This window comes from Hemicordylus capensis, chromosome 8 (assembly GCF_027244095.1).
Source record: "Hemicordylus capensis ecotype Gifberg chromosome 8, rHemCap1.1.pri, whole genome shotgun sequence".
NCBI lineage: Eukaryota > Metazoa > Chordata > Lepidosauria > Squamata > Cordylidae > Hemicordylus > Hemicordylus capensis.
Window position 1 is genome coordinate 7,716,057 of NC_069664.1, and position 26,947 is coordinate 7,743,003.

General features: G+C 44.8%; 2 protein-coding genes and 1 long non-coding RNA gene across 10 annotated transcripts in view; 2 read left to right on the forward strand and 1 right to left on the reverse strand.

Annotated features, from left to right (window-relative positions):
- Positions 1-4,233, reverse strand: part of PIWIL2 (piwi like RNA-mediated gene silencing 2) — a 49,754-nt gene extending 45,521 nt beyond the window's left edge. For 2 of the 4 annotated variants that reach the window (XM_053269990.1, XM_053269989.1), the window contains exon 1: positions 3,709-4,231. The gene's annotated coding sequence lies outside the window, so the exon portion shown is untranslated. Of the gene's footprint in view, positions 1-3,708 lie in introns of all 4 variants that reach the window. The other 2 variants (XM_053269992.1, XM_053269991.1) reach the window with 2 other exon arrangements.
- Positions 3,782-7,649, forward strand: LOC128333916 (uncharacterized). The gene is made up of 2 exons (XR_008311116.1): positions 3,782-4,850; positions 7,348-7,649. It is a non-coding gene; the product is annotated as an uncharacterized LOC128333916 (long non-coding RNA).
- Positions 7,650-10,263: 2,614 nt separating this feature from the next.
- On the forward strand, positions 10,264-26,337 carry LOC128333906 (outer mitochondrial transmembrane helix translocase-like). Of its 5 annotated transcripts, none has more exons than XM_053269972.1 (10): positions 10,266-10,770; positions 12,501-12,691; positions 14,711-14,809; positions 15,723-15,843; positions 16,044-16,244; positions 17,833-17,939; positions 20,227-20,316; positions 22,939-22,989; positions 23,660-23,829; positions 25,818-26,337. In XM_053269972.1, the coding sequence occupies exons 1-10, from the start codon at positions 10,518-10,520 to the stop codon at positions 25,942-25,944; spliced, it is 1,410 nt and encodes a 469-aa protein (XP_053125947.1). In that variant the 5' UTR covers positions 10,266-10,517; the 3' UTR covers positions 25,945-26,337. The 5 variants fall into 5 exon arrangements, with proteins under 5 accessions (XP_053125948.1, XP_053125947.1, XP_053125950.1 ...); XM_053269975.1 differs by having other exon boundaries at positions 10,269-10,566; XM_053269976.1 differs by having other exon boundaries at positions 10,271-10,566; positions 12,496-12,691.
- Positions 26,338-26,947: the final 610 nt, after the last annotated feature.

Below are 26,947 nucleotides of genomic sequence, written 5' to 3' on the forward strand. Positions count from 1 at the left end.
ACCTAATGGCTATGTTTAAAATTTTATATTGTTTTAGATGTTGTGTTATTGGTCAAAGACCGTAATAAAGACTGACTGACCTATTAGTTTCAATGGGAGTACTTAGTGCTAATTTTCTGAAACCTGTGAGGCTATGGAGAGCCTCCTCCTTTCCCTTCTGCAGTGGGCATACAGCTGAAGTGGGGATACGGACAGGCTTCAAGCCAGCGATCCTCAGATGAGAAACAAACAGCAATAGATCATGGGAAAGCAGGAGGGCCTCAAGTACCCCTAGGGGTATTAGCACCCCTGTTGGGAAGCCCTGATCTAGCTCCTGGGTTTCCAACCTTTTAGACAAGTGTACCCCTTCTGTCAAACCTTTAACTCAAGTATCCCATTTTAGGGTTACATGTGTGCACACGCACACATGCACACACACACACTTAAATGTTAAGAGTTTTGAGGCAGGCTACTCCAGTCACTGGCTTACATCCAGACTAAGTTATCCATAAGCACTTCCACTGAAATTTAGGACAAGTTTGTTCTATTGATTTCAGTGCTAATTTTCTAAAGCCTGTCAGTCAGGCTGAGGAGAGGGGTATACATAGCCAGCCAATCAAGAGCAGAAGAGGACTGTCTTCACCCTCCTCCTGCTTTTACCCCTTTTGCAGCAGACACATTGCTGAGGATATGCTGCCAGTTTCAACCCAGCAATTCTCAGATGGGGAACAAAGAGAACATCTTAAGCATGGGGAGGCAGAAGAGCTCCAAGTCCTCCCTGGGAGCCCTACAACTATCCCTAGGGCCACTAGTGCCCCATGTTCTACAGCATGTAAAAAAAACCTAGTCTGTGACTGCAAATATACATACCAAATCAAGAAACAAGCTAACACGAGAAGCCTATTTCAATCTGCACTATCCTTCAGTTCTGTACAGCTCAGCTGCTATTTTTGAAAAAAAGTTAAGCCTGTTATTGCAATTGACCGGCTTAAAAAACCATGTAGTTTAGCCCTAAGTGAGAGATTAAAGCAATATAAATAAGTTACAACGGCTAATACATAAGAAAGGAATCTTGAAAAGTCCACCATCCCTGACCTCTCTCCAAGGAGGCCAGATCTTTTCTTTAACCTCTGGGGTCAAACAGCTATTCAATATCCGTTCAAAGTAATGCCAAGAAGTTGCTTCATTCTTGACTTGGTTCTTTTGGCCAATGCAAACTCTCTACCCCAGACCATGTACACAACCAATTGTCAGCACACATGTAACTCACAGCAATGATATAGTTTGCCAACTCAGGTATTCAACTGCAAGTTGCTTCAGCAGAAAAAAGTGCCTGAAAGAAAATTGACTGTGCTGGACAGCATGGCCATTGTAACGTATTGAGTAAGACTCCTTGTTCAGTAAATCAGAATGAGAGCTAGGACTGTTAACTTTAAATTGCCAACATGAATTCTAGACTCAAATGCATTTATAAGAAGTTAGGACAAAGAAGGATGGAAAGGTCAGCACTCTCTCCATCAGTTTTTGGGTTCAGGGCATAATGTATGATTTGGACAAGAAACAAAGGCTAGATGTCTCATTCACAGTCCTCCTCAGTCAGCCTATCTCCCCCCTCTAAAAGCTACCTGATGTAACAAACATATCTGGGGCACTAACTAAGTTTATTTATAACAAAATAAGTCATACTGTGATGCTGATATACACCCAGGACAGGCTAAAAATCCAAATACGTTATTAGTATAACAGCCGGTTCTCACACACACATTCATTCCTTGATAACTACAACATCAAGCGATGACTTGCATGTGTCAGTACTTGCATGTGGTAAACAGATTTCCTACAGAAAGAACTTTTGCATCACCCAACAGCACTTCAAATAGACTACTTTTCAAAGTGTCCATGCTGTTAACTGTCAGTCATCTAACTGTACTTTAGCAAATTCCCTACTGTATTTAACATACAAGTGTTGAGTACTGCACACGTGATGACTGGCAACCGTGCGTACAAGCTGATCCCATTCAAACCCGTTATCGAGTTTGGAAAGGATGCAAAAAGATGCAGAAGTTGTGCCTACAGCATTACATCCATGGCGCCCATTTATATATGCACAGCCTCACTTTCATGGTCATCAGGCCCCACTATTTTGCTTCCTTCACCTGTATCCGAGTGCGCATGTGCCCCACTCAGACATTTAAAATTGTGTCACTGTCACCATGTATAGCAGCAAGACAGGGAAGGAAGTCCCACCCTCACCATGTCAATTATCCTCATGCCCGCTGCTCACACTTACAGTGGGGCCCATCTGGAGAGGGAAGAGCCCCCTATACATCCTGGTGGGTGCTTCTACAATTGAGAGGCTGGATCAATCCAGCCTCATAATCACGGCTCTTCAGGGTTTATTCTAAGCTCTCTCTCTCTTTTAATGGCAGAAGAAAGAATTCGGTGCAGCCCTCAACCCCAGTTTGTGAGCATCTCACAAACTTTTTCCAAATGAAAAAGAAGAACACAACAGTGCTCAATATAATATGAGAGGAAGTGTGGCAAATGGCACTATCATGGAGACTTCTTTTTTTACAGATATGTAAAAGATATGGCCACCAGGGAGAGGGACGAACACAGGCCCCCTCTCCCCTAGATACGCCCCTGGGTGGGGGGCACAAGTTTCTTCCTCCTTGCATTTCTGTACACAGCAAGTGACACAATTTTAAACATCTAAACGAGCCTAGAATCTCTCAGCAGAAAATAACACTTCTCACCTCTGAAGAAGTGAGGTCTAGTCCACAAAAGCTTCAGCTACAACTGATCTGCTCATTCTCCCCCCACCCTCCGCAAGGGACCCAAGACTTTTGGTTGCTTTTTCTGCAGCAGATGAACCCAGACGCCACACTGCAAGTTGTGGCCACTTTCACAAGGGACCAATTTCACTCTCTCTCACTTTCAGACCTTAATACCGCTTTTTCTTTGTTTTGTTTTGTTTTAAAAAATTGATTCTTTTTCTACTTTCACTCCCTCTATGGTATCTCGCCAGGCTAAGGCAACTAGGAATCATCTTTTTAAAAAGGTTAAAACTTCGGTCAAGAGGATATATCTGCGAAGGGAGCAAAGAGGTCCCTTTTACAAGTTGCAATTCTCTCTACTGAGTGGGGGGGAGAGCAACTGGCCCTCTCCATCCCCAGCACATCATACCTCCAGCGGCTGTTTCTTTTTCAGATTGTGAACCCTTTGGGGACAGGGAGGCAGCCTTTTTATTTATTTATTTTTATCACATAAGCCACCTGGGAAACTGTTGTTGAAAAGTGGTATATTAAGATCAGTGTTCCCTGTAAAGGGGATTCCCAGATGTTGTTGGCTACAACTCCCAGAATTCCCAGCTGCAATGGCCTTTGGCTGGGGATTCTGGGAGTTGCAGTCAACACCATCTGGGAATTCCTCTTATAGGGAACACCATCCACTGTTCCCTCTTAACAGGGATTCCCAGATGGTGTTGACTACAACTCCCAGAATCCCCAAAGGCCACTGCAGCAAGGGATTCTGGGAGTTGTAGTGAACAACATCTGGAATGCTAAGAGCGAACAGTGGATCCGTCCTATTCGTATTGCCAAAGCCTATTGTCTCCTCAGGCCAGTCAAAACCTTCTCCCCATCACTTTGCTTAATCAGTTACTCCCTTAATTAGCACAGTTAATTACTAACTAGTTTATTGGACAAGTCACTTTAATTTGTTACTTACCCACGCGCGGGCGAACTCTACAGTCGAACTCCCCTCGGCAGCCAACACTCGATCGCTTCGCGGACAACCGGCTCTGAACTCCGACGCGAGACGAGCACCGCTGACTTCGCGAGCCACACCCTCACGCCTCGCCTCGCCTCTCCGACATCTGCGCTCCCATTGGCCCGTTCCCGAGTCACTTAACGGAAACGGGCCTCCCAGTGGTAGAAAACTCAACTTCTCCCGCCTCTCCAGCGGAGGACGCGTCCAAGTTCTTTAGCGAGTGAGGGGGAAGGAAAAAGGGTCTGTGCGCTGAGTTGCGCGCGCACCTGCGGGTTTCCTCCGAAGTAAGCCCCACGGCGTCCAGTAGGGCTTACTCTCTAGTCAAGGAATATGACGCTCGCAAGGTTGGGCGAGCCTGTGACAAACACCCCTCTCCACCCAGGTTAAGGCTTCTAACGGGAAAGCCAACCAGAAATGGGACCCCAGACTGGGGAAGAGGTCAGCGCGGACGTTGGGATTTGAATTTTAAGTTCAAGCCCTGCCCCGCTCTGAGTCTGAGCAGGCGCAGCCGAAGGGGGAGGGGGCTACAGGGGAGCCTCCCCATTGGCTTATTTGAGTGTCAGCTTGATTTCTGGAGCTGTTTGGCCAGGCTGCCACCTAATGGCACAGTGGGGAAGCACCTGCCTAGAGAGCAGGAGGCTGTTGGTTCGAATCCCTCCTCAGGGCAGCAGTGATATAGGAAAGATGCTGAAAGGCATCATCTCATACTGCGCGGGAGATGGCAATGGTCAACTCCTCCTGTATTCTACCAAAGAAGCACACAGGGCTTTGTGGGCACCAGGAGTCGACACTGACTCGAGGGCACAAGCTTTCCTTGGCCCGGCCAGTCTATCTCAGCTCCCATTTAAAAAAATAATGATGATGCTTAAATTACGTTAGGCCTTCCCACACCCATTGAGTGTTCGTTCATGAACAAAATAGAAATTCCCATTGGAATTAGTGGTTGTGAGAGGGAAGCTTAGGAAGAGATGCCTTTTTAAAGTGGTGATGATTCCCTTGCATTTAGCAGGAGGAGAGCAACTGTCCCTTTCCCTCCCCGTCACAGCATCCTTCCAGAGGTTGTTACTGGCTTTAAGTACCTGGTATTGCTCAGGCTTATGGTGCGAGTTTCTCTTTGCAATATATCCATATTTTTGCAATATATCCATATTTATATCCATATCCATAAACCCGTTGTTTATCTGTCTGTCTGTCTGTCTGTGCAAGGTGGTTGTTGGGATTCCGGGGTGCCCTATGTTACTCGTAGGGTCAGTCAGTCTTTATTACGGTCTTTGACCAATATCACAACATATAAAACAATATACAATTTTAAACACAGCCATATTAATAACATAACTGTACACTGGATCTAACCATTAGTGAACAGAGTGCAGCGAACCCGTATTGCAGAACAATAGAATTTTGCACCTGTGGGTGTGTGAATTCACATCTGTTAGCAAATATTTGATGTAGAATTCATCCAATCGACCTGTAAGATTGTGTAAAAGAGGGTGAATTAACCTTTGCCTAAGGTCTATATAAAAGACACACCGCAGGAGCACATGGGCAACTGACTCAATCTCATCAGAGTTACAGGGGCAATATATCTGCTCAATTGGAATTCTATTATATTTACCACCAGCCAAAAGTTCCAAAGGGAGAGCATTCGTACGGGCCCTTGAGAAGGCCCATCTATGTTTAGGGAAAGTAAGGAGAAATAGATAATCTGCTAGGCTACTCATAGGGTCATAGGAAGTCACTTTGCAAAGTCTGGTCCCAATAGCTCAAAGGGTGTGGGAATGTATAGGGAACAGAGAGACAAATAGACATTCAATTTTATATAGATAGATAGAGTTGTGAGCCCTTTGGGACAGAAAAGAACCATCTTGTTTTATTATTTATTTTTCTATGTAAACCACTCTGAGGAATTTTGTTGAAAAGCACTCCAGATTCATAGTACCTACCTCACAGGGTTGCTGTGAGGATAAGCATAACCATATACACTGCTGCCTCTGAGCTCCTCGGAGGAAAAGTGGGATATAATTTAAAAGGCAAGGGGAGTTAAAAAGTAGCAACACTATTCTCCTCTAGAAGTGCTGCTTTTTAAAAAAATCACTGTGCCTATTAACAAGCAAAAAATTAAGCACATTCATCAAGGCACCTTGGAGAAGCTACTACCACTCTGGGTAGACAGTACTGAGCTAGGTGGACCAATAGTCTGACTTGGTATAAGGCGGCTTTGCTTCCTCTGTTCCTAAGGCAACTCTGCAGGTTGTTCTACATAGTAGTGCCTACAATCATCAGGCTCGGTTCTAACATGTGAAATAATTCGGGCCATCACCCAACTAAATACATTTTGGTTTATTAATTATACGAATTTTAGTCCATTGACTGATTGATTGCTTCCGAGCAATTATGTTAACTCTCATGCAAATATAAATAAAATTATTGTAGCCACTCCCATCTTTGAAGAGCAATTCCATCCTGGGGCAGGGACGGGATGGGGAATACCTCTTAAGGTAGTACTTGCCTCCTATATTAAAAAAAAGTTATAATCTTGAATACAAATTAAATCTGCTGCCTTACTCATGTGAGCACCTTTTAAGTAGATTGGGTGTTTGGGTTTTTTTTTAAAAATAGAATAATCAAATTAGCTAATGTTGCAGCTCTAGGAGTTATAACTGAATGCCTCAAAGCACATCCACAAACACAGGCAACACATCCACAGATTTGAGAACTTCTGGTAGCCACTTCCCAGCTTTCTGTGCCCGTCTTGCTGCACAACTCCCCAGACGTTGCTGGGGCATCCTGTGACTTTGGTTCCCCTTAAGGGCCCTCTCTGAAACTGTGCACATCACTGCTCTGCACAGAGTTGAGCAATGAGAACAGCCACCTCCATGAAGGGCCAAGGCAATGTACACATTATTCAGCTTCTACTATTCAGAGCCAAATTACTGCATAGGCATCAAGCCTAAGTACCAATTAGGGCAAGGTTCTACATCTGAGACGGATAACCTCTGTCTTGGTTTTATTTATTTTATGTCACTGTAATAAGCAAGCTAAGTGACATCACTGACACTTTTTTCTTCTTGTATTTAATAATTTCTCTTTTTTGTTCCATTTATCCATTGCTCAGCTTGTCAATCATGCTCACATTACCGAATTATTGGGATTGTGTATTAGGTTAAGGATCCTGTCCTAAGAGAGGATAGATGTGATGGTGGTCGTTAATTGGGTACCTCCAGGGTGTAAATTTGGGACTTAAATTTAGGAAACTTGGAAGCCCCCCACGCCCCTCACTATCTCTTCAAATTGTACCGCTGCCATTTATAAAGGTCTTGCCTTGCTCAGTTAACAGGGATCTTTGTACACCATCAGTAACTCTAATAAACTAAAAAGGAGAGACTGTTCTCATGAGCAGCCAAGACCAGGCAGACAGGACCATGTTTCCACCGCATTTTGCAATATAACTCGTTCATTGTAAGTTTTGTTCAAACTTCCTGTTTAATTCATTATTATGATAATTGGTACAAGGTATCCCTTGTGGGGATATCTTGGGGAGGCATGCTTTCTGAAATATGCTAGAAGCTTATATAATGATCGAGTTTTATTTCTCAGAAGATCAAGACATTGGAGCATGCTGACCCAAGTTTTTTGACAAGACTGACTTCCACGGGCACTTGACAAAGAGGAATCTCGAAAGAGAGGTCTCCAGGTCCCCATAGTGTGTGTGGACCTTTTCATTCATATTTCCACTTCATGGACTCCAGTGCTCTATTTTGATCCATAGTGTGTGGACTCATTCATTTATGTGTTGTACTCATTTCTACACTATGGATTCCATTGTTTCCTGTTGAAAATACAATTGTTCTATCCATATTTATTAACTGAACTGTACAAATATATTTTCTATAATAGTATTACTCTACCGTATTGTGTTTATTCATTTTTTTCTCATTGGATAATCTGGTGGGGGTTCTTTTTGTGCCTATAAGAACCACCGGGAGTCATGCGGCTTTCGGCAGCACTGCAGCGGCAAACCCACCTACGAGCTTTCCCTGATCATGTGGCAGCACCGGCTGCTTCATCTGTTACTGAAGGGATCCCCACAATGCATTCAATGCATTCATGTGGTGCACTGTGGGATTTCCGGGGGCCAAGATGTGTTGTCCCAGCCTCCAAAGCTCAGCACTGCAGAGATGCAGTGCTGCTTGTCTGGGAGCACCTTTCAAACTCCCGAGAGAAACACTCAGTCATCTTGGGGGGGGGGAGGAAAGTTTGCCATGCCTCCTGCCCACTGCCAGACCTGCCCATTCGTGAGAATGACCTCGGGGTCTTGGTTGCATATAATATATACATGTATGTATGCTTGGGCTTCACTCACTAACAGTCTTGAAGTTCCTAGACCAAACCATAAAAGATAGAAATATGCCATTTACCAGGTAGGTTCCGGATCTCACCCACACTACAGAAAAACCAAAAACCTTGGAAAATTTAATTAGTTTCCCAGAAAATGCAGAAGAACTCTTCCACTGGAAAAACATGGAAAATGATGCCTTATGACAAACTTTGGCAGTCTTCCTGGGTACTTTTACAGACAGGAAGTCCAGACTTTGATAGAATGACGAAGAAACAAAAAAGCTATACTATTTCGGTTCACTGTATTTCTATCCATGTTGACTTTCAACAAAACGTGCTTAACAAATTAAAAAAGTCACCCCCAAAATGCACTAGATATCTTCATTTATCTATTCCATTCAATTTCTTAACATTTGTCTTTTTAGCGTTTCTTATTACAAGCTCAGAACAAAGCAGCTCTTATTTATTTGAAATATTTCTATACCGCCCAAAACTTGCATCTCTGGGCAGTTTACAATTAAAATAATTTAAAACATTAAATCAATTAACAATTAAAATCATTTAAAAGATTAAAAACATTTAAAACCCAGCATTAAAATTATTTAAAACTATAAATCTAATTAAAAGTTTGGGTGAATAAGTGTGTCTTCAGTGCCTTCTTAAAAGTTGCCATGGAGAGGCTCTTATTTTAACAGGGAGTGCATTGCAAAGTCCAGGGGTGGCAACGGAGAAGGCCCGTTCACGAGTAGCTGCCAGACATTTGGCGGCAGCCACAGGCGAACCTCTCCAGATGATCTTAGCAGGCCGTGGGGCTCACAGTGAAGAAGATGTTCTCTTAAAATGAAAAACCAATGAGTTTGTTTATAACTGTGCCTATTCATCATTTAAATAACCAGCCAGGGCCTAAGCTGTTTAAGGTTTTATAGTAGGGGTTCTCAACCTTGGGTCCCCAGATGTTGGTGGACTTGAACTCCCATAACCCCCAACCACAATGGCATTTGGCCATTATGGCTGGGGATTATGGGAGTTGAAGTCCACCAACATCTGGGGACCCAAGGTTGAGAACCCCTGCTTTATAGGTAACAACCAGCACCTTGTATTTTGCCTGGAAACTATTGGTAGCCTATGCAATTCCTTCAACACAGGAGTGATATGGTCTCTCCTAGATGACCCAGAGACGAATCTGGCTGCCGCGTTCTGAACCAACTGCAGTTTCCAGACTAGGTACAAAGGCAGCCCCACATAGAGCGCATTGCAGTAATCCAGCCTAGAGGTTACCAGCAGAAATACCACGATTTTGAGGCCGTTCATCTCAAGTAACAGATGCAGCTGGCGTATCAGCCGAAGCTGATAAAAAGTACCTCTGGTCCCCTCCTCAACCTGGTCATCAACAAGCATGAATGAGAAAGTGCATGGTCATTCTGTGGCACAGGAAGAATGCTTGAAAACTGCAAGCCTGTTTTACTGGTATACGGAAAGGTAAAGGTAAAGTGTGCCGTTGAGTCGGTGTCAACTCCTGGTGACCACAGAGCCCTTTGGTTATCTTTGGTAGAATACAAGAGGGGTTTGCCATTGTCATCTCCCACGCAGTCTGAAATAATGCTTTTCAGCATCTTCCTATATCGCTGCTGCCCTATATAGGCATTTCCCATTAGTCTTGGAAACACACCAGCGGGGATTCGAACTGGCAACCTCTGGCTTGCTAGTCAAGTCATTTCCCGCCTCGCCATTAGGTGGCTTACTGGTAAACATACATATATATTTATAATACACACCATAGTCACCCAAATAGAAGACGACTCTAAATTTAAAACAATACACCCCTTTTTAAAAAACCAAAAAAAACCCCAAAGGTCATACCTGTATTTTACTCGAAAAGAAGACGACCCTGGATTTTAGGTGACTGCCACACACACACTCCATTTTATTATTTATTTATTTATTTAACATCAAAGAATTTGACGTGGTGGGGACCACTCTTGGATTCAGATCAATAGGGTATATATTTATAAAACCTTTGGATGACAAGAGGCATTGTGGAAGAGAAGGGAGGAGATGTCTGATGCCAGGTAAGCTACACACGTGCATGATCTACAAACACCCACATGTTGCTTTCTGCTTCTTTAATTGGCAGACTTATGTCAATATATCGCGGAATGAAATGACCGACCAGTTGACTACATTCGATCAGCGGCCCTTAAGCGATGTCTTTAATCAGGTCATAAGAGTAGACATAGGAATACAGTAGCAAGTTGGATGCCTGTGACGGGAATCCAGGAATCCTTCTCGGGCCACGGAGGAGCCTTTTGCACTTGCAGCCCGTGTGCCGTGTTCACACGTGACGTGACACGGGTTTTCCGAGCGGGCGCGGAAGCACAAGCACTGCAACCACATCCCCCGTAGGCCGTGAAGGTTTCCCATCCATTGGCATGCCAAGCCGATTTTCGGTGCAAATCCTGTTTGCAAAAGGCGGCCGAGGTAGGATTGATTTTGTCTCGCGGCTTTTGTTGCTACGCCCGGGGGCGGCTTGGGCGCGGGGCCTGGGTGAATCTTCCAGCCTTTCCTCTGAGGGCGGGGCGCGGTTTGGCCACACAGGCGAGGAGGCGGCGGCGGCGGCTCGATGCGGGGCGAGGAGGCGAGGCACGTTCAGCACCAAGATCAGCAGCCCAGACCGCGCCGAAGGTGAACCCGACCGTCATCCGCTGGGGCCGGGCTGGAAATCCGCCCTCCCTCCCTCCCTGGTTTTTATGCCCACCACCAAACCCCAAGCGCAAAGGGTCATCACCAGCCCCATCCCTCGCCTGACCTCTCCGGCGCGTTTCGCCCTTGTGCGCGCCCCACTTCTGGGCACCCACAGACCAGCCTCTAGGGAAGGACGCTGGCTTTGGCTGGACACAAAACGCAGCACCCACTGCCTTCATCTCCTCTGCAAGCTTCAGATCATGCAGAGACAAGTCTCTAAAGCTGCGCTCATGGCCAGCGGCGGCTTCTTCTGAGCCGGAGGACCCCGATGGGCCATCGCTTAGCTGTGGGATGGGACGCGCAGCCACCATTCGCCTTTAAAGAGCGCTTTGGAAGGCGCTTTGCACCCATCACTGTTACTGTCGGTGTTGCAGCCTCAGTACTGTGTTTCTCCCCCTCTCCCCCACCTGTGTTCCCTGTAAGAGGGATTCCCAGATGTTGTTGACTACAACTCCCATAATCCCCAGCCCAAGGGCATTGCAGCTTGGTATTCTGGGAGTTGTAGTCAACAATATCTGGGAATCTCTCTTGCAGGGAACACTGCCCCACACCCACTTGCTTTTGCTGCTGGGGCTAGTTCTCACTCCTGGCCTCCAAACAGAGGGAAGATTGGCTGGTCTGTATATACACACTTTGTATCTTCAAGTCAGTGAGAGTCTGATTCAGAATTCCTTCTAAAAATATCCCCGCCCCACCCCCCAAAATAAAAAAAGTTCCAACCTTTTCCTGAGCATATTGTGATGTGAAAAGTAATGCATTCAGCTACTTTAAGAGGTAGGATTGTCCATGCAAAATGTGATAGCTGCAGGTCGGTGGGAAGTGTCTGATTCAGAATTTCCTCTCAAAATGTCCCCCGCAAAATGTTTCAACTTTTCCCTGAGCATATTGTGGTGTGAGCTTATTTTAAGTGGCAGGTCTGAATCAGTGTTTGTCACTGCTATTTAAATATTGGCAGAAACAATGATAGTAAATGCCACTGTTTTCACAAAAATGGGGACTGCAATACTCATGGTGCCTGTGGTATGATATAATGCTATCATACAATCAGTGGTCCCTCTAATTTTTTTCATCTCTGTGCGGAATGAGTTTTGTTCTGGGCGGCAGTATCAAGGCACTGTGTGCGCACCTGCATTCAGAGTGGGGCCTTCCCGATTCAACCTGAAGGGGATCTAAAATTAACTGAGTGGACAACAGAAAACTTGTGAGCGTGCAATTTGTATAGTCATTGAGATTTGTAGGGTCATTGAGAGTGTTCAAAACACTTGCAATGCACACAACAACCCTGTGAGGTAGGTCAGTAATTACCCGCATATGGCTGATGGGGAGGCGAAACTGAGAGTCATGATGTGTTTTTTCCTTGAGTCACAATGTGTGTGTGTGTTTTAGTCAAGTTGAGCTCATAGTAGAGGTACAATCTGAACTAGGGACTTCCTCATTAATACTGTAGCTCAATTTCTTAGCTACTATACTAGACCACTTCCCGAGTTCCTTGGCTAAATGCTGTCATCGTTCATTGATTTGCTGTCTTCACACAGCGAAAATGCTGGTGGCACAGCTGTAGCATTTTCTCTAGAATCCTTTCCTACTAAACATCTCTCCCCCCTCCTTTTCTAATTGCTCAGGTTAATTTTTAATTATTAAATTTTAATTTAATTTTTCGATTAGTTCAGCTAGAAACCCTGAAGATATGTTGCTAGGGGAAATCTCCAAAGACCTCTTGACCAGGCCACTGACACGGAATGAAGTATTCACTGTTCTTCTCCGTCTGACCATCTTTGGGGCTGCCACTTACTTCAGCATAAAATGGGTATCGGATGCCCTGGATCCAACCCGGAAGCAAAGGACACAGCTAAAGAAAAAGGTAGGCAAAAGGTCCATACCAGCAAAGTATGTGTATGTGAACATACAAAGCTGCCTTATACTGAGCCAGATCATTGGTCTATCTAGCTCAATATTTTCTACACTGGCAGGCAGCAGTTTTCTAAGGACTCTAAAGGGTATCTTGACATATGAACATAAGAACAGCCCTGCTGGATCAGGCCCAAGGCCCATCTAGTCCAGCATCCTGTTTCACATAGTAGCCCACCAGATGAGAGGAGAGCGGATCATGTGGCAGTAAGCATGACTTGTCCCCTTAGCCAGCAGGGTCTGCCCTGATTGCATTTGAAATGGAGACTACATGTGAGCACTGTAAAATATTCGCCTTAAGGGATGGAGCTGCTCTGGGAAGAACATCTAGGTTCCAAGTTCCCTTTCTGGCATCACCAAATAGGGCAGAGAGAGATTCCTGCCTGCAACCTCGGAGAAGCCTCTGCCAGTCCGTGCAGACAATACTGAACTAGATAGACCAATGGTCTGGCTCGGTATATGGCAGCTTCCTATGTTCCTATGCCACTGGAAACCTACAGGCAGGAGTTGAGGGCATGCCCCTCAAGTGGGAATTTATTTTTATTTATTTTATTTATTTTTTACATTTATATCCCGATCTTCCTCCAAGGAGCCCAGAGCGGTGTACTACATACTTGAGTTTCTCTTTCACAACAACCCTGTGAAGTAGGTTAGGCTGAGAGAGAAAAGTGACTGGCCCAGAGTCACTCAACTAGTTTCATGGCTGAATGGGGATTTGAACCCGGGTCTCCCCGGTCCTAGTCCAGCACTCTAACCACTATACCACGCTGGCTGTCATCATTCAGTTCTAAGGAACTAGCAACCTCGACTAGTCACCCATTGGGCTTTAATTATGGAATCCCAGAGGGCCTGCGTCATCAAACATACACAGCCCACCAGCTGATGTCTAGGGGTCACTCTAGGCCAGGGCTACACAACTCTCCAGGTGTTGTTGGCCTACAACTCCCATCATCCTTCACTATAGCCAATGTGGATGGGGACAATGGGAGTTGTAGTCAGAGCTGGAGGGCCTAGAGAGCCCTGCTCTAGACCATCCGAGGTATTGTCTATGCTGAAACATGGATAGTGAGGGGAAACAGGGGTACTGTATGTATGAGTCCCAGCAGAATGGGACCAGGGCAGAGAGGGAAGATGTTAGACAGGTAGATGGGAGCTTACTGGGAAACAGGCAATCAAGCTAGGCTTTGAAGCCACTGACAAGGACATAGGGACATAGGAAACTGCCATATACTGAGGCAGACCATTGGTCTATCTAGCTCAGTATTGTCCTCACAGACTGGCAGCAGCTTCTCCAAGGTTGCAGGCAGGAATCTCTCTCAGCCCTACCTTGGAGAAGCCAGGGAGGGAACTTGGAACCTTCTGCTCTTCCCAGAGCGGCTCCATTCCCTGAGGGGAATATCTTGCAGTGCTCACACACTCCTAGTCTCCCTTTCAGATGCAACCAGGGCAGACCCTGCTTAGCTACGGGGACAAGTCATGCTTCTACCACAAGACCAGCTTACTGGCCAGGCCTGAATCACAAAACCAGGTCAGAGAGAGTCAATGGCTTGTAAATCTGGGTTGCGTATTGTAGACGACAGTCTTTGTAGCATACATTTCTGAGTCTTCCAGTACATTAGGAAGTGCAAGGGGTTTTTATATCATAGATATGGTTTTTATATCTATATCTATATCTATCTATCTATATCTATATAGCACTTTTCAACAAAAAGTTCCCAAAGTGGTTTACACAGATATAAATAAATCCATCTTTAAAACCCATCTTTAGAAGAATGGTAAAAAGTGGTAAAATCTATCCTTAGAAGAATGAATGCTTTATTCCAGCTTAGCCCACCATGATCTGAGCAGAGTGAACCGGTCTTCTAGGTGCAAGTGAACCAGTACAGCCAGTCTTAATGCCACTGACACACGGTGTTAACAAAGCTGTGGAGTAGGAGCAGAAGCCCTGATCTTCTTCTTCTTCTGTCGGCAGGCAGAATGCTTGTTGAAGCAGATCGGAGTGGAAGGAGTGAAGCTGAGTGAACATGAGATGAACATTGCAGCTCTCTTGGTGGATCCAAAGGACATAAAGGTAAAATGGGGATGGGAGGATGCTATAACTCTTGACAAGGAGTAGTAGAGAGTTTCAAGCAGGGCCATTTATTTATTTACTACATTTATATCTTGCTCTTGGTCCAAGGAGCAATAGACATGGTCATGTTTCTCCTCACAACAACCCTGTGAGGGAGGTCAGGCTGAGGGATAAGTGACGGGCTCAGAATCACCCAAAGAGTTCTATGGCTGAACAGGGATTTGAACTTAGGTCTGCCAGGTTACCTGCCTCACAAAGGAAATAACAGAGCTGAGATAAGGCTGCAAAAATCTGATATGTGATTTCATGGATTCAAATCAGAACTGGAAATGCAGATTTGGAAATGGATAATTGTATTGGAGCATCAGTCTGTATAGTGCTTTACATAGGAACGTTGTGCTTAAAGACAACATAGGAACATAGGAAACTGCCATATACTGAGTCAGACCATTGGTCTGTCTAGCTCAGTATTGTCTTCACAGACTGGCAGCAGCTTCTCCAAGGTTGCAGACAGGAATCTTTCTCAGCCCTATCTTGGAGATGCTGCCAGGGAGGGAACTTGAAACCTTCTGCTCTTCCCAGAGCGACTTCATCCCCTGGGGGGAATATCTTGCAGGGCTCACACATCAAGTCTCCCATTCATATGCAACCAGGGCAGACCCTGCTTAGCTATGGGGACAAGTCATGCTTGCTACCACAAGACCAGCTCTCCAAGGCTGAGCCCTGGGGAACTTACAATCTAAATGGTGACCGTGGAGGAAAAGGAAAGGCAAAGGTAACAACAGACCAAGTGTCAGTGCAATTACACTATTTCATAATCTGAAAAGTGCCAATATGTTAGAATTCAGGTTTTCTTGCCAGACATCTGAACTCTTTTGTCCTCTCCAGTTCTCAAAGCTTATCCTGTCTGCAGGTCACCTGGAAGGACATTGCAGGCTTGGATGAGGTGGTGAGTGAACTCCGGGACACGGTGATCCTGCCTTTCCAGTGGAGGCACTTGTTTCATCACTCCAGGCTCTGCCAGCCTCCAAGAGGTATAATTTAGAACAGGGGTGCAAAAACCAGACTTGGGGGAAATTACATTCTGAACTCTCCACATTCTTTCCTAGAATGGTCGCTGTCATTATAAGCATGTTGCTTCTGGAGTGCACACAGGGGAAAGGGAGGGAAAATGGAATGTGGGGAGGAAAGGGGGTGATTGAGAACCTGCACTTGTGAGTTTCTCTTGCAACAGGTGTCTTACTCTATGGCCCTCCGGGTTGCGGCAAAACCCTTCTCGCCAAAGCAACGGCCCAGGCATCTGGATGCAGGTTCATAAACCTGCAAGCATCAACCCTGACAGACAAATGGTACGGAGAATCACAGAAGCTCACAGCTGCAGTTTTCTCACTGGCAAGCAAGATCCAACCCTGCATCATCTTTATAGATGAAATAGGTAATGACCAAATCCTTGCCTCACAGATGCTCTTATTAACTTTGTTATCGTCGTCTTCCTTTTGATCTTTCCCCTTATTGTGTCTTCCTAAACCATTTTCTGGTTTTCCACCCTCTTTTCTCTCCTTTTGAGAATGGTTTTGCTGGATCAAATCAAAAGGCCCATCTAGTCCAGCATTCTGTTTCTAACAAGTGACTAACTGGATACCTAGACGCTCATAAGCACAGTGGTGGATAGGGCAGCCTTTCCCTGTTTTCTCCAGCATTTGATATTAAAAGTAGACTGCTTCTGAACACAGAGTTTCTGTTTTGCTGTTATCACTAATTATTGCTGATAGACCTAAACTCCATGAATATATCTACTGCTTTTAAAGAGCCAGCTGAATTCTGGGATTTGAGGAGACTCTGTCTCAGCTGAAAGTCCTCCAAATAATCTTGTACAGTGGTTCTCAGACAGGTCCCCAGATGTTGTTGCTCTACAAACTCCCACCATCCCTAGCCACAAGGCCACTATGGCTGAAGATGATGGGAGTTCGTCATCCACCCATTTGGGGATCCAAGTTTGAGATGAGTGTTTGCCTCATCTCACGTCACCAGAGGCCCTTGCATACTGATAAAGTGGTTCAGTGGAAGGTGGTGTATAGACAAACCTGTAGAGACTAACATAATGACAACATTTTATTTTATCTTTGGACTTTAAAAAAGAAATAATATGCAATAAAGGTAAAGCTGTGCCGTCGAGTCAGTGTGCAACCACAGAGCCATGTGCAGGGGCGTAGCAAGGTTGGAGTGGGCCCAGAGACAAGATTTTAAAATGGGCCCGTCCCCCTCACTGAAGATCAGCTCATGAAGTCAAGCAATCTTAAATGAGGCTGAATATTGATAACAAAAAGCACAGTGAATTATATATATCTCCTATGTGCCACAATAGAACATGATCCTAGATTGATTTTTTTTTAAGGTTTTGTAAATTGTGGACGATGCAAGTCATTTAATGGTCCTAGAGAAAGACATGCTGTTCTGGTAGCTCCAGGTCTTAACACTCACATCAGTTTCGGAGGATGAATACAACTGAAGGAAGCCCGGGCGGGTGCGCGGCTGGGGGAGTCAGTCATGTGACTTGCCTGGGGCGGGGCAAGGCAGTGGGCCCCCAGACAACTGTCTCTCCTTGCCCTATTATAGTTACGCCCCTGGCCATGTGGTTGTCTTTAATAGAATACAGGAGGGGTTTACCATTGCCATCTCCCATGCAGTATGATGCCTTTCAGCACCTTCCTATATTGCTGCTGCTTGATATACAGGTAGGTGTTTCCCATAGTCTGGGAAACATACCAGCGGGGATTCAAACCGGCAACCTCTTGCTCGCTAGGCAAGTTACTTCCCTGCTGTGCCATTAGGTAGAATTTGTCAATGGCTACTAGAATCTCCATAATAAAATACCAATAGCCTTTGAAGAGTTCCGCTGCATTTTCTTTAAATTCAATTTAAAAAAAATAAAAAATGTTGCCAATATGAACACACACTAGCATAGGGGAAAGTGCAAATGTTTAGCTCTTGTGCTGAACTGTTATGTTTATCCCACCTGGCAGATGCCTTCCTGAGGAACCGCTCAGATGCTGATCACGAAGCCACCGCTATGATGAAGGCAGAGTTCATGAGCCTTTGGGATGGGCTGGAAACAGAACCCAATTGCCAGGTACCAGCTAGAAGGAAACACAGGCTCTGTTAATGCAGCACTTGCCAGAGCTGGGTGTACACACTGCAGAAGTGTGTACACTTCTCCCCACCCTCCCCACCTCTCCCTCCCCTCCCCACATTCTAGATTCAGAGCTAAGCATTTAATCTCATATAGCCTAGTTTGCATAATGTATTTTGATTGCACAGTTTGAATTTGTGCCGTTTGAAAAAATATTTGAGGTCAGACAAGAGAAGCAAATCAAGACAGAAATCTGGGATATGGGGTTGGAAACAGAGGTGTGGCAGAGATTAGGGGAAGCTGAAAAGGGAGCGGGACATCTTAAATTCAGAGCCCGGTTCTTTTGGGGTAAAAAGGTAAAGTTGTGCCCTTGAGTCTGTGCCAAATCCTGGCGCCCGCAGAGCCTTGTTTCCTTTGGTAGAATACAGGAGGGGTTGACCACTGCCATCTCCTGCGCAGTATGAGATGATGCCTTTCAGTATCTTCCTATATCGCTGCTGCCTGATACAGGTATAACCTGTATTCAAGTTCTATTTTTTAAAGGGGGTCATCTTAAATTCAGAGTCTATGAATTTAGACTCATAATAACAGGGAGGAGAGCTGGTCTTGTGGCAGCAAGCATGACTTGTCCCCTTAGCTAAGCAAGGTCTGCCCTGGTTACAAATGAATGGGAGACTAGAAGTGTGAGCACTGGAAGATATTCCCCTCAGGGGATGGAGCCGCTCTGGGAAGAGCATCTAGGTTCCAAGTTCCCTCCCTGGCAGCATCTCCAAGATAGGGCTGAGAGAGATTCCTGCCTGCAACCTTGGAGAAGCTGCTGCCAGTCTGTGAAAACAATGCTGAGCTAGATAGACCAATGGTCTGACTCAGTATATGGCAGCTGCCTATGTTCCAGAGTCATCTTCTAGTCAGGTAAAGATGGTAAAGGCTCTTGACAGGCCAGTTCTGTTGTCCTGGCAAAGCACAACCACCTAGTTAGTGGCTCCTGGTGATATATATTTGTCCAGGGCTTGTCCAGTTTGGGATTCCCTTATGTGACAGAACAGCCCTGTCAAGAGGCTTCTTTAACCTCCGTGTTTGTGCTTTTAACCTGGTGTGTAGTTTCGCAGGCATGTGATATGAACAAGATACATTTTAACACACACACACACCCTATATTATTGTCAGTTTTATCACACCTTGCATGAGTTTTTGTCAGAGAAAATGGTGCCTCAGCTCTAGTAGTTGGCACACAAAATAACTGTAGAATGTCCAAGGCTCCTTCTGTTCCTCCAAGTCCTGAGTGGTTCACCAGGCCTGGTTAGATGAGGACACTACATTTTGACCATAGACCCATACAGTTTATGGGACACCCTGCTTTTTGAGGCTCACCTTGCCTCCTCATTTTTTGATTTTCCAACAGCTGGTTAAGAGACACACTTGCTTTTTCAGACATTCATGTTCATGTGATTTTCCGCCTCTGGGTTTCGCTCCTCGCCACTTCTCAACCTGTTTTAGTTTTGTTAAATTAAAAGCAATAAAGAAAAACCCTAGCCATTAGAACTGTTTAAATGGTTTTAATTTCTGATGTATTTATACAAATAAATACAAGATACTATTTTATTATTATTTATTACATTTATATCTCACTCTTCCTCCAAGGAGCTCAGAGTGGTGGACATTGCTATTTTTATCCTCACAACAACCCTGTGAGGTAGGTCTCTCAAAGCAGTTTACACACACACCCCCATCATTAGACTCTCAGCTGCAGCTGCTGAAGCTGCAGCAGGCTCAGTATACTGTATTTACCTGAACCCAAGACTAGGTTTTTTCTAAGTTATATGTTGCTAGAAATTAGGGGATTGCCTTAAAATCAGAGCCCTGTTATTTTTTTGGTACATACAAGGATATCCTGTATTTAACCTCCATTTTTTAAGGGGGTCATCTTAAATTCAGAGTAATCTTCTGTTCAGGCAAATACAGTAAGTAATTCCCAAGAAAAATGGCCACCAGGAAGAATCTAGCAGCAGATGACAGTTACCAAGAGTGGGTTCTCCTCAATCAGGTTCTAGATGTAAGAGCATTCCTGGCTGCCATCTCTTTTCCACAGTAGCTCCCCCTGCTTTCTCACCCATCTCTTCTAAGATGTTGCCTGCTGCAGCCCATACAACAGCGGAAAACAAACAGCGTGGTTTCCCTCAAAATATTGTTTTCTCCATATATAAATAATCAGCTAAAATGGACATGATCAATCAACTAAGTTTGCTTCAAGCAAGAACCCTCATAAAATAACATTGTTGAATTTCAGGTCATGGTGCTAGGAGCGAGCAATAGGCCCCAAGATGTGGATCCTGCCATCCTGAGGAGGATGCCCACAACCTTCCAGATTGGCCTGCCTGTAAGCAAACCTTGCTGCCCTCCCCCAAATCCGGCACATGCTCACTCTGTCCATCTCCGGTATTTCACAGTAAAGCCTCCAGTCCCATATACACAGTTTACAGGGCCCAGTCACAGCCCCAATAGCTGTTTCCCCTGTGATATGCAGTGGTCTTCTGATGCAAGCTGTGCTAATGATCTGAGGTTAGCTGCACAAACAGTTCATCCTGTTCGATTTCAAAGCGGGAGAAGGCTAGGGATGTGCAGAACATTGACAGTGAAACATTTCAATTTGAAATGGGCTGTTTCGAGCTCAGAACAGAACACCCTCTAAAAAGGGTCTGTTTCAAGCAGAACCACCCCATTTCGATTGAAATGTTTTGATGTTTTGAGCGCCATTTTGGAGGGTTGTTTTCCCATATCTGATTGGGTTTCTGGCACTGCCTTCTGACTGGCTTGCAATCTCCTTTCTTTTTGGTTGGCTTGTTGTCATACAAATCAAGTGTTGGCATAGGCAACTGTGCCCCCACTGGCTGGGGGAGGGGGAACACAAAAGGAAGGGATTTCAAATTCAAAAGGGAGTGGGAGACAGAGAGAGCCCTTATACTGTCTCTCTCTTGAAGAAGAGGATACATTAGGGCAGGTGAGGAGGTAGGTAGGTTTGATTTTGAGAGTTTCCCCCCCTCAGCACTGAGTATAATATGCTGTGCTATTGCTGCTATAATTATCTGGTTTTGATGGATCTCTGATTGATAATGGCAGAACTTGGTTGCCTGCTTTCCTTAAATTGCGGTTTGTTTTGTTTGTGAGATAGTTTTGTGACAATAAATTGACTGTGGCAGAGGTGTATATATAATATTTCTTAGTGATTGCTGAGCTCCATGTCTGGCCTTGAGACCATCTTGTGCATCTGCTTTGCAATCTGCATTGCAAGGTGTTCTCAGTCAAAATGTGGCTGAAGTTGCTCTAGTTGAGCTTATAGCTATGCTTGCTGCTAAGTAAGGGTGCTGTTGTGGCAGCTGTTGAAATGCTAGGAAGTAACATAAGGAGTCATAATTGTGTGTGAGAGAGCAACTTGTGCCAGTGATGTTATTGCAGCACCGACACTGTGGCTGACAGTGGATTCTTGATCAGTGATACTTTTTTGGCTATTTTTGGTCTATACCTGAAATGTATGTACTGTGTTGGGAGGGACAGATCCCCTTTTACTATGTGCTTCTGTAGTATTTTTCAAGGCAGAGTTGCAAATTGCAATGCAAAACTGTTGTGCAGTACACTCTGAGTGCAGCTTGTTCTGGCCATAAGGAACAATGGGGAAACTAAAAAATAAAAAGGGCAAATGGGCAATTTTTAATCTTTCCTCAAACTATGGGGGGTTTGATGAAAGGTTAAAAATTAGTTTAAAATCACCCACTTGCCCATTTAATTTGTGGGTTGGGTAGTAGGTAGCACCCATCATGCCCTCCCACACCTCCCACTGTGGTGTCCCTAGGAGCTATCCATGGGGAACAACAGGGTGTTTTGAGTTTTCCCATTGTTCCCTATTGCCAGAACACTAAAAACATTGAGTTGTTTCATCAAAACAGCCGGCTCAACTGCTGCTTTTGGCAAAACATTTCAGCTGTTTCGTTTCGAGCTTGAAACAAAACACAAAATCAGTTTCGTGCACATCCCTAGAGAAGGCTCTGCCAAAGATAGTTTAGCATATCTGGGATGTTGTCTAGCAAGGAAACCCTATCCAGAAAATCAGGCAAATGTAGGTGAGAAAAGTTCATGCAATAGAGAATGCACTCTGAGCGAGATCCTAATTCACTTCAAACAATGAGCACCTTGCAATACTTTATTTCCAGCCTGGATACTTGCCTGGTGTGGAAAGAGCTCACAACTGGTCTTTATAAAAGGAGTGAATGCCTTTTCTGCTTACACAGATAGGTATTATCCAATAACAATATGTCTTCCTTCCAAGATTGATGAGATCTTTATACATTTTAATACAGATATGAATCAACTAAACAGGGGTAGGCAACCTTGGTTCTCCAGCTGCTGTTGCACCACAACACAATAATAAATTGTGGATGGGGCTGATGGGAGTCGTAGTTCAACAGCAGCTGGAAATCCAAGGTTGCCTACCCCTGAACTAAAACATATGTTTAATCAATTGAGATTTTTAAAAGTCAGAGATCATCCCTACTTACCTTGTATAACATGCATATCTCCAGAAGGCTGTGCCCTTCACCTTTCCAAATCACTCACTAACAGAAGCTCAAAGTGAATGTAGAATAGTATACTTGGTATATTTCTATTGTACTTATACATTCTTCTGTAACCTTTAGTGCATGACACCCATTGTTCCCTCTTTTTTTTTTCATCTGTGTGCAGAATGAGTTGTGTTCTGGGCGGCAGTATCCAGCAGTGTGCGCACATGTGCATTCAACCTGAGTGGGATCTAAAACTGAGCTGACATTAAAAAAAAAACTTGCGAGTGCATGCACATGCACACGCCTTAGAGGGGACACTGCATGCCACCCTCTTGACAGAGACAAGATAGTGGGCTGGCAAAATACTTTGGTCTGTCTTGGTAAGCTCATGCCCAACTCCACTTCTGTGCATCACTCAATCCATTCTTGGCTTGTTCTTCTCCTAGACACAAAGGCAACGGCAGGATATTCTGAGGCTCATCCTTGCTGGAGAAAACGTAAGTCTTTCCCACCACGTCATTCTTCATAACTGCAGAATAGTAAGCATTATATGCTTACAAGGGAGGTACTCTGGGTTTGAGAGAGATCCCATTTTAGATAGCTCAAAGAAAACACCAGTGGTCAAAAAGACTTGTTAACTGATAGTATGAACTGTCTACACTACAAACTAGTCAAGGCTTTATACCAGCTGCCATGCTTTCTTCCCAAATCATCTTCCCAATTGTCATTTGGAGGGTCCCAATAATTCTGCGGCTGCTATCACAGAACTGTAGTTGCCAGAATTCCCTGCAGAGAGGGAACAACCATTCAGTCCGTTTGAGTCTGGAGTGTGTAGAATCTATGCCCTTAAGTCCACATTGCCATGCATTCTGCTAAAGGTATGTCTCGGCAGAAGGGGGAGAAAAGTGGCAGAAATCCCAAACCGGACAGGGATGTGAAACAGCCAGTTTATTGGCACTGCTGCAAAAGTCTATCCGCTTTCCTTGGCCAGTCTTTAGGAACTATGCATAGACTCAAGCTCCTCCTCAGCTGTCAGCACAGGGAAGCTAGGGGTTGGCAGAGTGGGAGGTGGTACAGTCTCCAGTAGAACTATGATGGCTTAAGAAGTGTGGACCTTTGTTGTAACCCGGGGATGGCGGCGGGGTGGTGGCTTTGCTTTTGGAACAGATGAGCAATGCTGTGAACCTGAAGGAGCTGGCTGAGAAAACAGGTGGTTATTCAGGCAGTGACCTACGGGAATTGTGCCGGGACGCTGCCACATACCGTGTGCGTGATTATGTCCGAAAGCAACAGATGAAGCAGATTGCCTGGATGTTCCAAGAGGAAGACAGTGACAGGTGAGGCTTCCTTCATCTCCTATCCCTTCCGTTTGCATCTGCCTTTCCCTTGCCAGAAAGTGCTTGGCTCAAACTGTTTGAAAGTCCACTGACTTTTAAAAGTGCAAAATATGAACATAAGGATCTGCTCGATCCTACTTCAGATGCATGAGTGTTAAGGGGTGGAAGAGGGAAGGTGGCCCCCTCCACGCCCGCCTGACAGAGCCAATATTGCCACACTACTTGCTTCAATTGCCTATCCTCTGCCCAATAATGCCTGGCACCCCACCCCTGGAAGAAGTCTATAGCTCAGTGGTGGCGCATCTGATTTGCATGCACAAAGTCCCAGGTTAAATCGTTGGCCTCTCCAGGTAGGGCTGGGAGAGGCTCCTGCCTGTAACCTTGGAGAGCTGCTGCCAATCAGTGTGTAGACGACACTGAGCTAGATGGACCAAGCGTCTGACTTGGTATAAGGCAGCTTCCTATGTTCCTAAGTCCTGTGGATGCCCATGGTCAGGCCACAGGTCGACCTAGCCCAGATTATTATCTCTAATTAGCAGCAACATTCAAAAGTCTCACACAGCCCGAGGCCTCTCCTAGCCTGGTTATCCTTTTTACCTGGGATCTTCTGTATGCAAAGCAGATGCTCTGCTGTTGAGCTACAGCAAACCCCACCCCCTACCCCCGCTTCCCAAATAAAATATTTGTTTGTTTATATCTATGTAAACCACTTTGGGAACTTCTGTTTTGGGAACTTTGCCTGCTAACTGGGCAAAGAGGCACTTCTTAAACATGGTGATACTCTTTATTTAGCAGGGGGAAAGTAACTGGCCCTCTCCACCCCCAGCACAGTAATTCCAGTGATTGTTGCTGGTGTCTGTCTTACATTTCTTTTTAGGTTGTGAGCCCTTTGGGGACAGGGATCCATCTTGCTTATTTGTTTGTTTGTTATTTCTCTATGTAAACCGCTTTGGAAAACTTTTGCTGAAAAGTGGTATATAAATATTTGTTGCTGTTGAAAAACAGTATATATTCATCATTGTATTTGTAAAATCCTTAGATATAGCAAGTCTACAAGTACAGTGAAACATTTTATTGGAACAGAACCAAAATTACAAGAGATTCAAGGGGTGCATTTCAATGTTTTGAAAACTGGTCAAGGGTTTTTTCAAATATTATGAATACAATGGATATTTATACACCACTTTTATTACATTTATATCCCGCTCTCCCTCCAAGGAGCTCAGAGTACATAGTTAAGTTTCCCCTCACAACAACCCTGTGAAGTAGGTTAGGCTGAGAGAGAAGTGACTGGCCCAGAGTCACTCAGCAGGTAACATGGCTGAATGGGGATTTGAACTTGGGTCTCCCTAGTCCTAGTCCAGCACTCTAACCACTACACCACACTGGCTCATACTTTCTATAAAAATTCCAAGTGGTTTACATAGATATATATAAATTAAATAGCTCCTTGTCCCCAAATGACTCACAATCTAGAAAAAACCGTAAGATAGACACCAGCAACAGACACTGGAGGGATGCTGTGCTGGAGATGGATAGGGCCAGTTGCTCTCCCCCTGCTAAATAAAAATAATCACCACTTTTTAAAAAAGGTGCCTATTTGCTCTGCAGGAGACTTCAGCAGTCTTTAAGCTGTTGCTACAGTGCAGCTCCTTCCTGAGTTGCTTGATAAACAGTAAAAAGCCACCGTCTACATATGTGCCAACCTTTTTAGACTGCTTTGCCATATAGATTCCTAACACAGTGAACAAATATGAACAAGATACTTTAAAACAATATAAAGTAAGAACAGCACTCATTTAGTAAGGTGCGGGTAGACATTCGAGTTGCATCAAAAATTAGTTATCACAGGCTAATTTTATGGATTGCTCAGTGCAAAAACTTTGGGTAAGGAGAACACAAGAAGCAGAGCAACAGTTGCCTTGCTTCAAAGCTACTACCATGATTCTCCCACCTGCTGCTTTTTTGCATGTGTTTCCACGCCCAAGTGATGAGGAAGAGAAACGGTTGCGGCCACTGACCCAGCTTGACTTGTTGATTGCCCTGGAGAAGATGAGGGAGTCCAAGGGTGCCTCAACGGCCACGCCAGCACTGAAGGAACCAGCTTTGGACTGACCTGCCAGCCCTCATAGCCTGGACACCGAAGATAATCAACCAAGTTGTGGGGGTGATGGGGTGAAGGTCACACCGACAATTATTGGCATTTCCCCTAGACTAGAAGCAAAAGCTGTTGGGGAAGGCAATGGAGGAACTTGAATATATGTCAAAAAAGTAGCTTAAGGAATTAACCAAGTGGAAGGTTGTTCACTTCTGTTTCATACGTGGGGGAAATGTCACAGGTTTTCCACAGGTTGCAGGGCAGGAAGTCTTGCCAGACAAGCGAAGCGAAGCAACCCAATAAAGCAGCCTCACAGAATTTGGAGATTTATTGTCTGGTTGAGTAGCAAACTGTACTTATAAAAGCAATCTAATAATCAAAATGGGCATTAAAAACAAATGCAGCAAGAATTCATTTATTTCTCTATGTCATGGCCATGTCTCGTCCTGAACCTTTGTTCAGTGGCACCACCAGAAAAAGAATTTAAGGGGGGCACAGAAAGGGCAAAGTTTGTTTATGGCTGGGCTAGCTGTGTCCCACATACTAGATTTCTGAAACAGAAAGGGCGGGGGAAGCTACTTTGGGTGTGGGTGCACTTGTCACTCCTCTGGAGCTGCCCTTGCCTTTGGCAGAAGGAGCAAGCTGCCACTTGAGCTGCCATTTTTAATGAGAGATTATGAATAAAACTTGCAAGATCTGTACATACAGAACCAGAAATACTTCCTAGCCTTTTCATCATGGCTGCTTAATCAGATTTCCACATGGAATCAAATTTCTCATTGAGGATTCAGATCCCAGACTATCCCAGTTTCCAGCCTACTTTCCAGTAGGCTTATGAGATCACCCGGCATTCTCTCTGTGTGTGTCCGTCCGTGTGTGTGTCCACCCCCATCAATTTTGCACTGCCTGGACCAATATGAACCAAATTGGGTACAGTTGTATGATCACCTCAGCGGCATAGTTTGTCATCTACCCCAATCCAAGATGGCAGACATGTAAACTTTTGAGGTGCAAGTGGGC

What these genes read in the sequence shown, in the direction of transcription:
- LOC128333906 (XM_053269972.1), top strand. Translation starts at nt 10,518, where the DNA reads ATGCCAAGCCGATTTTCGGTGCAAATCCTGTTTGCAAAAGGCGGCCGA. An exon ending in GCTCTGCCAGCCTCCAAGAG is followed by an intron (nt 15,844 to 16,043) that starts GTATAATTTAGA and finishes CTCTTGCAACAG; the next exon opens with GTGTCTTACTCTATGGCCCT. An exon ending in CATCTTTATAGATGAAATAG is followed by an intron (nt 16,245 to 17,832) that starts GTAATGACCAAA and finishes CCCACCTGGCAG; the next exon opens with ATGCCTTCCTGAGGAACCGC.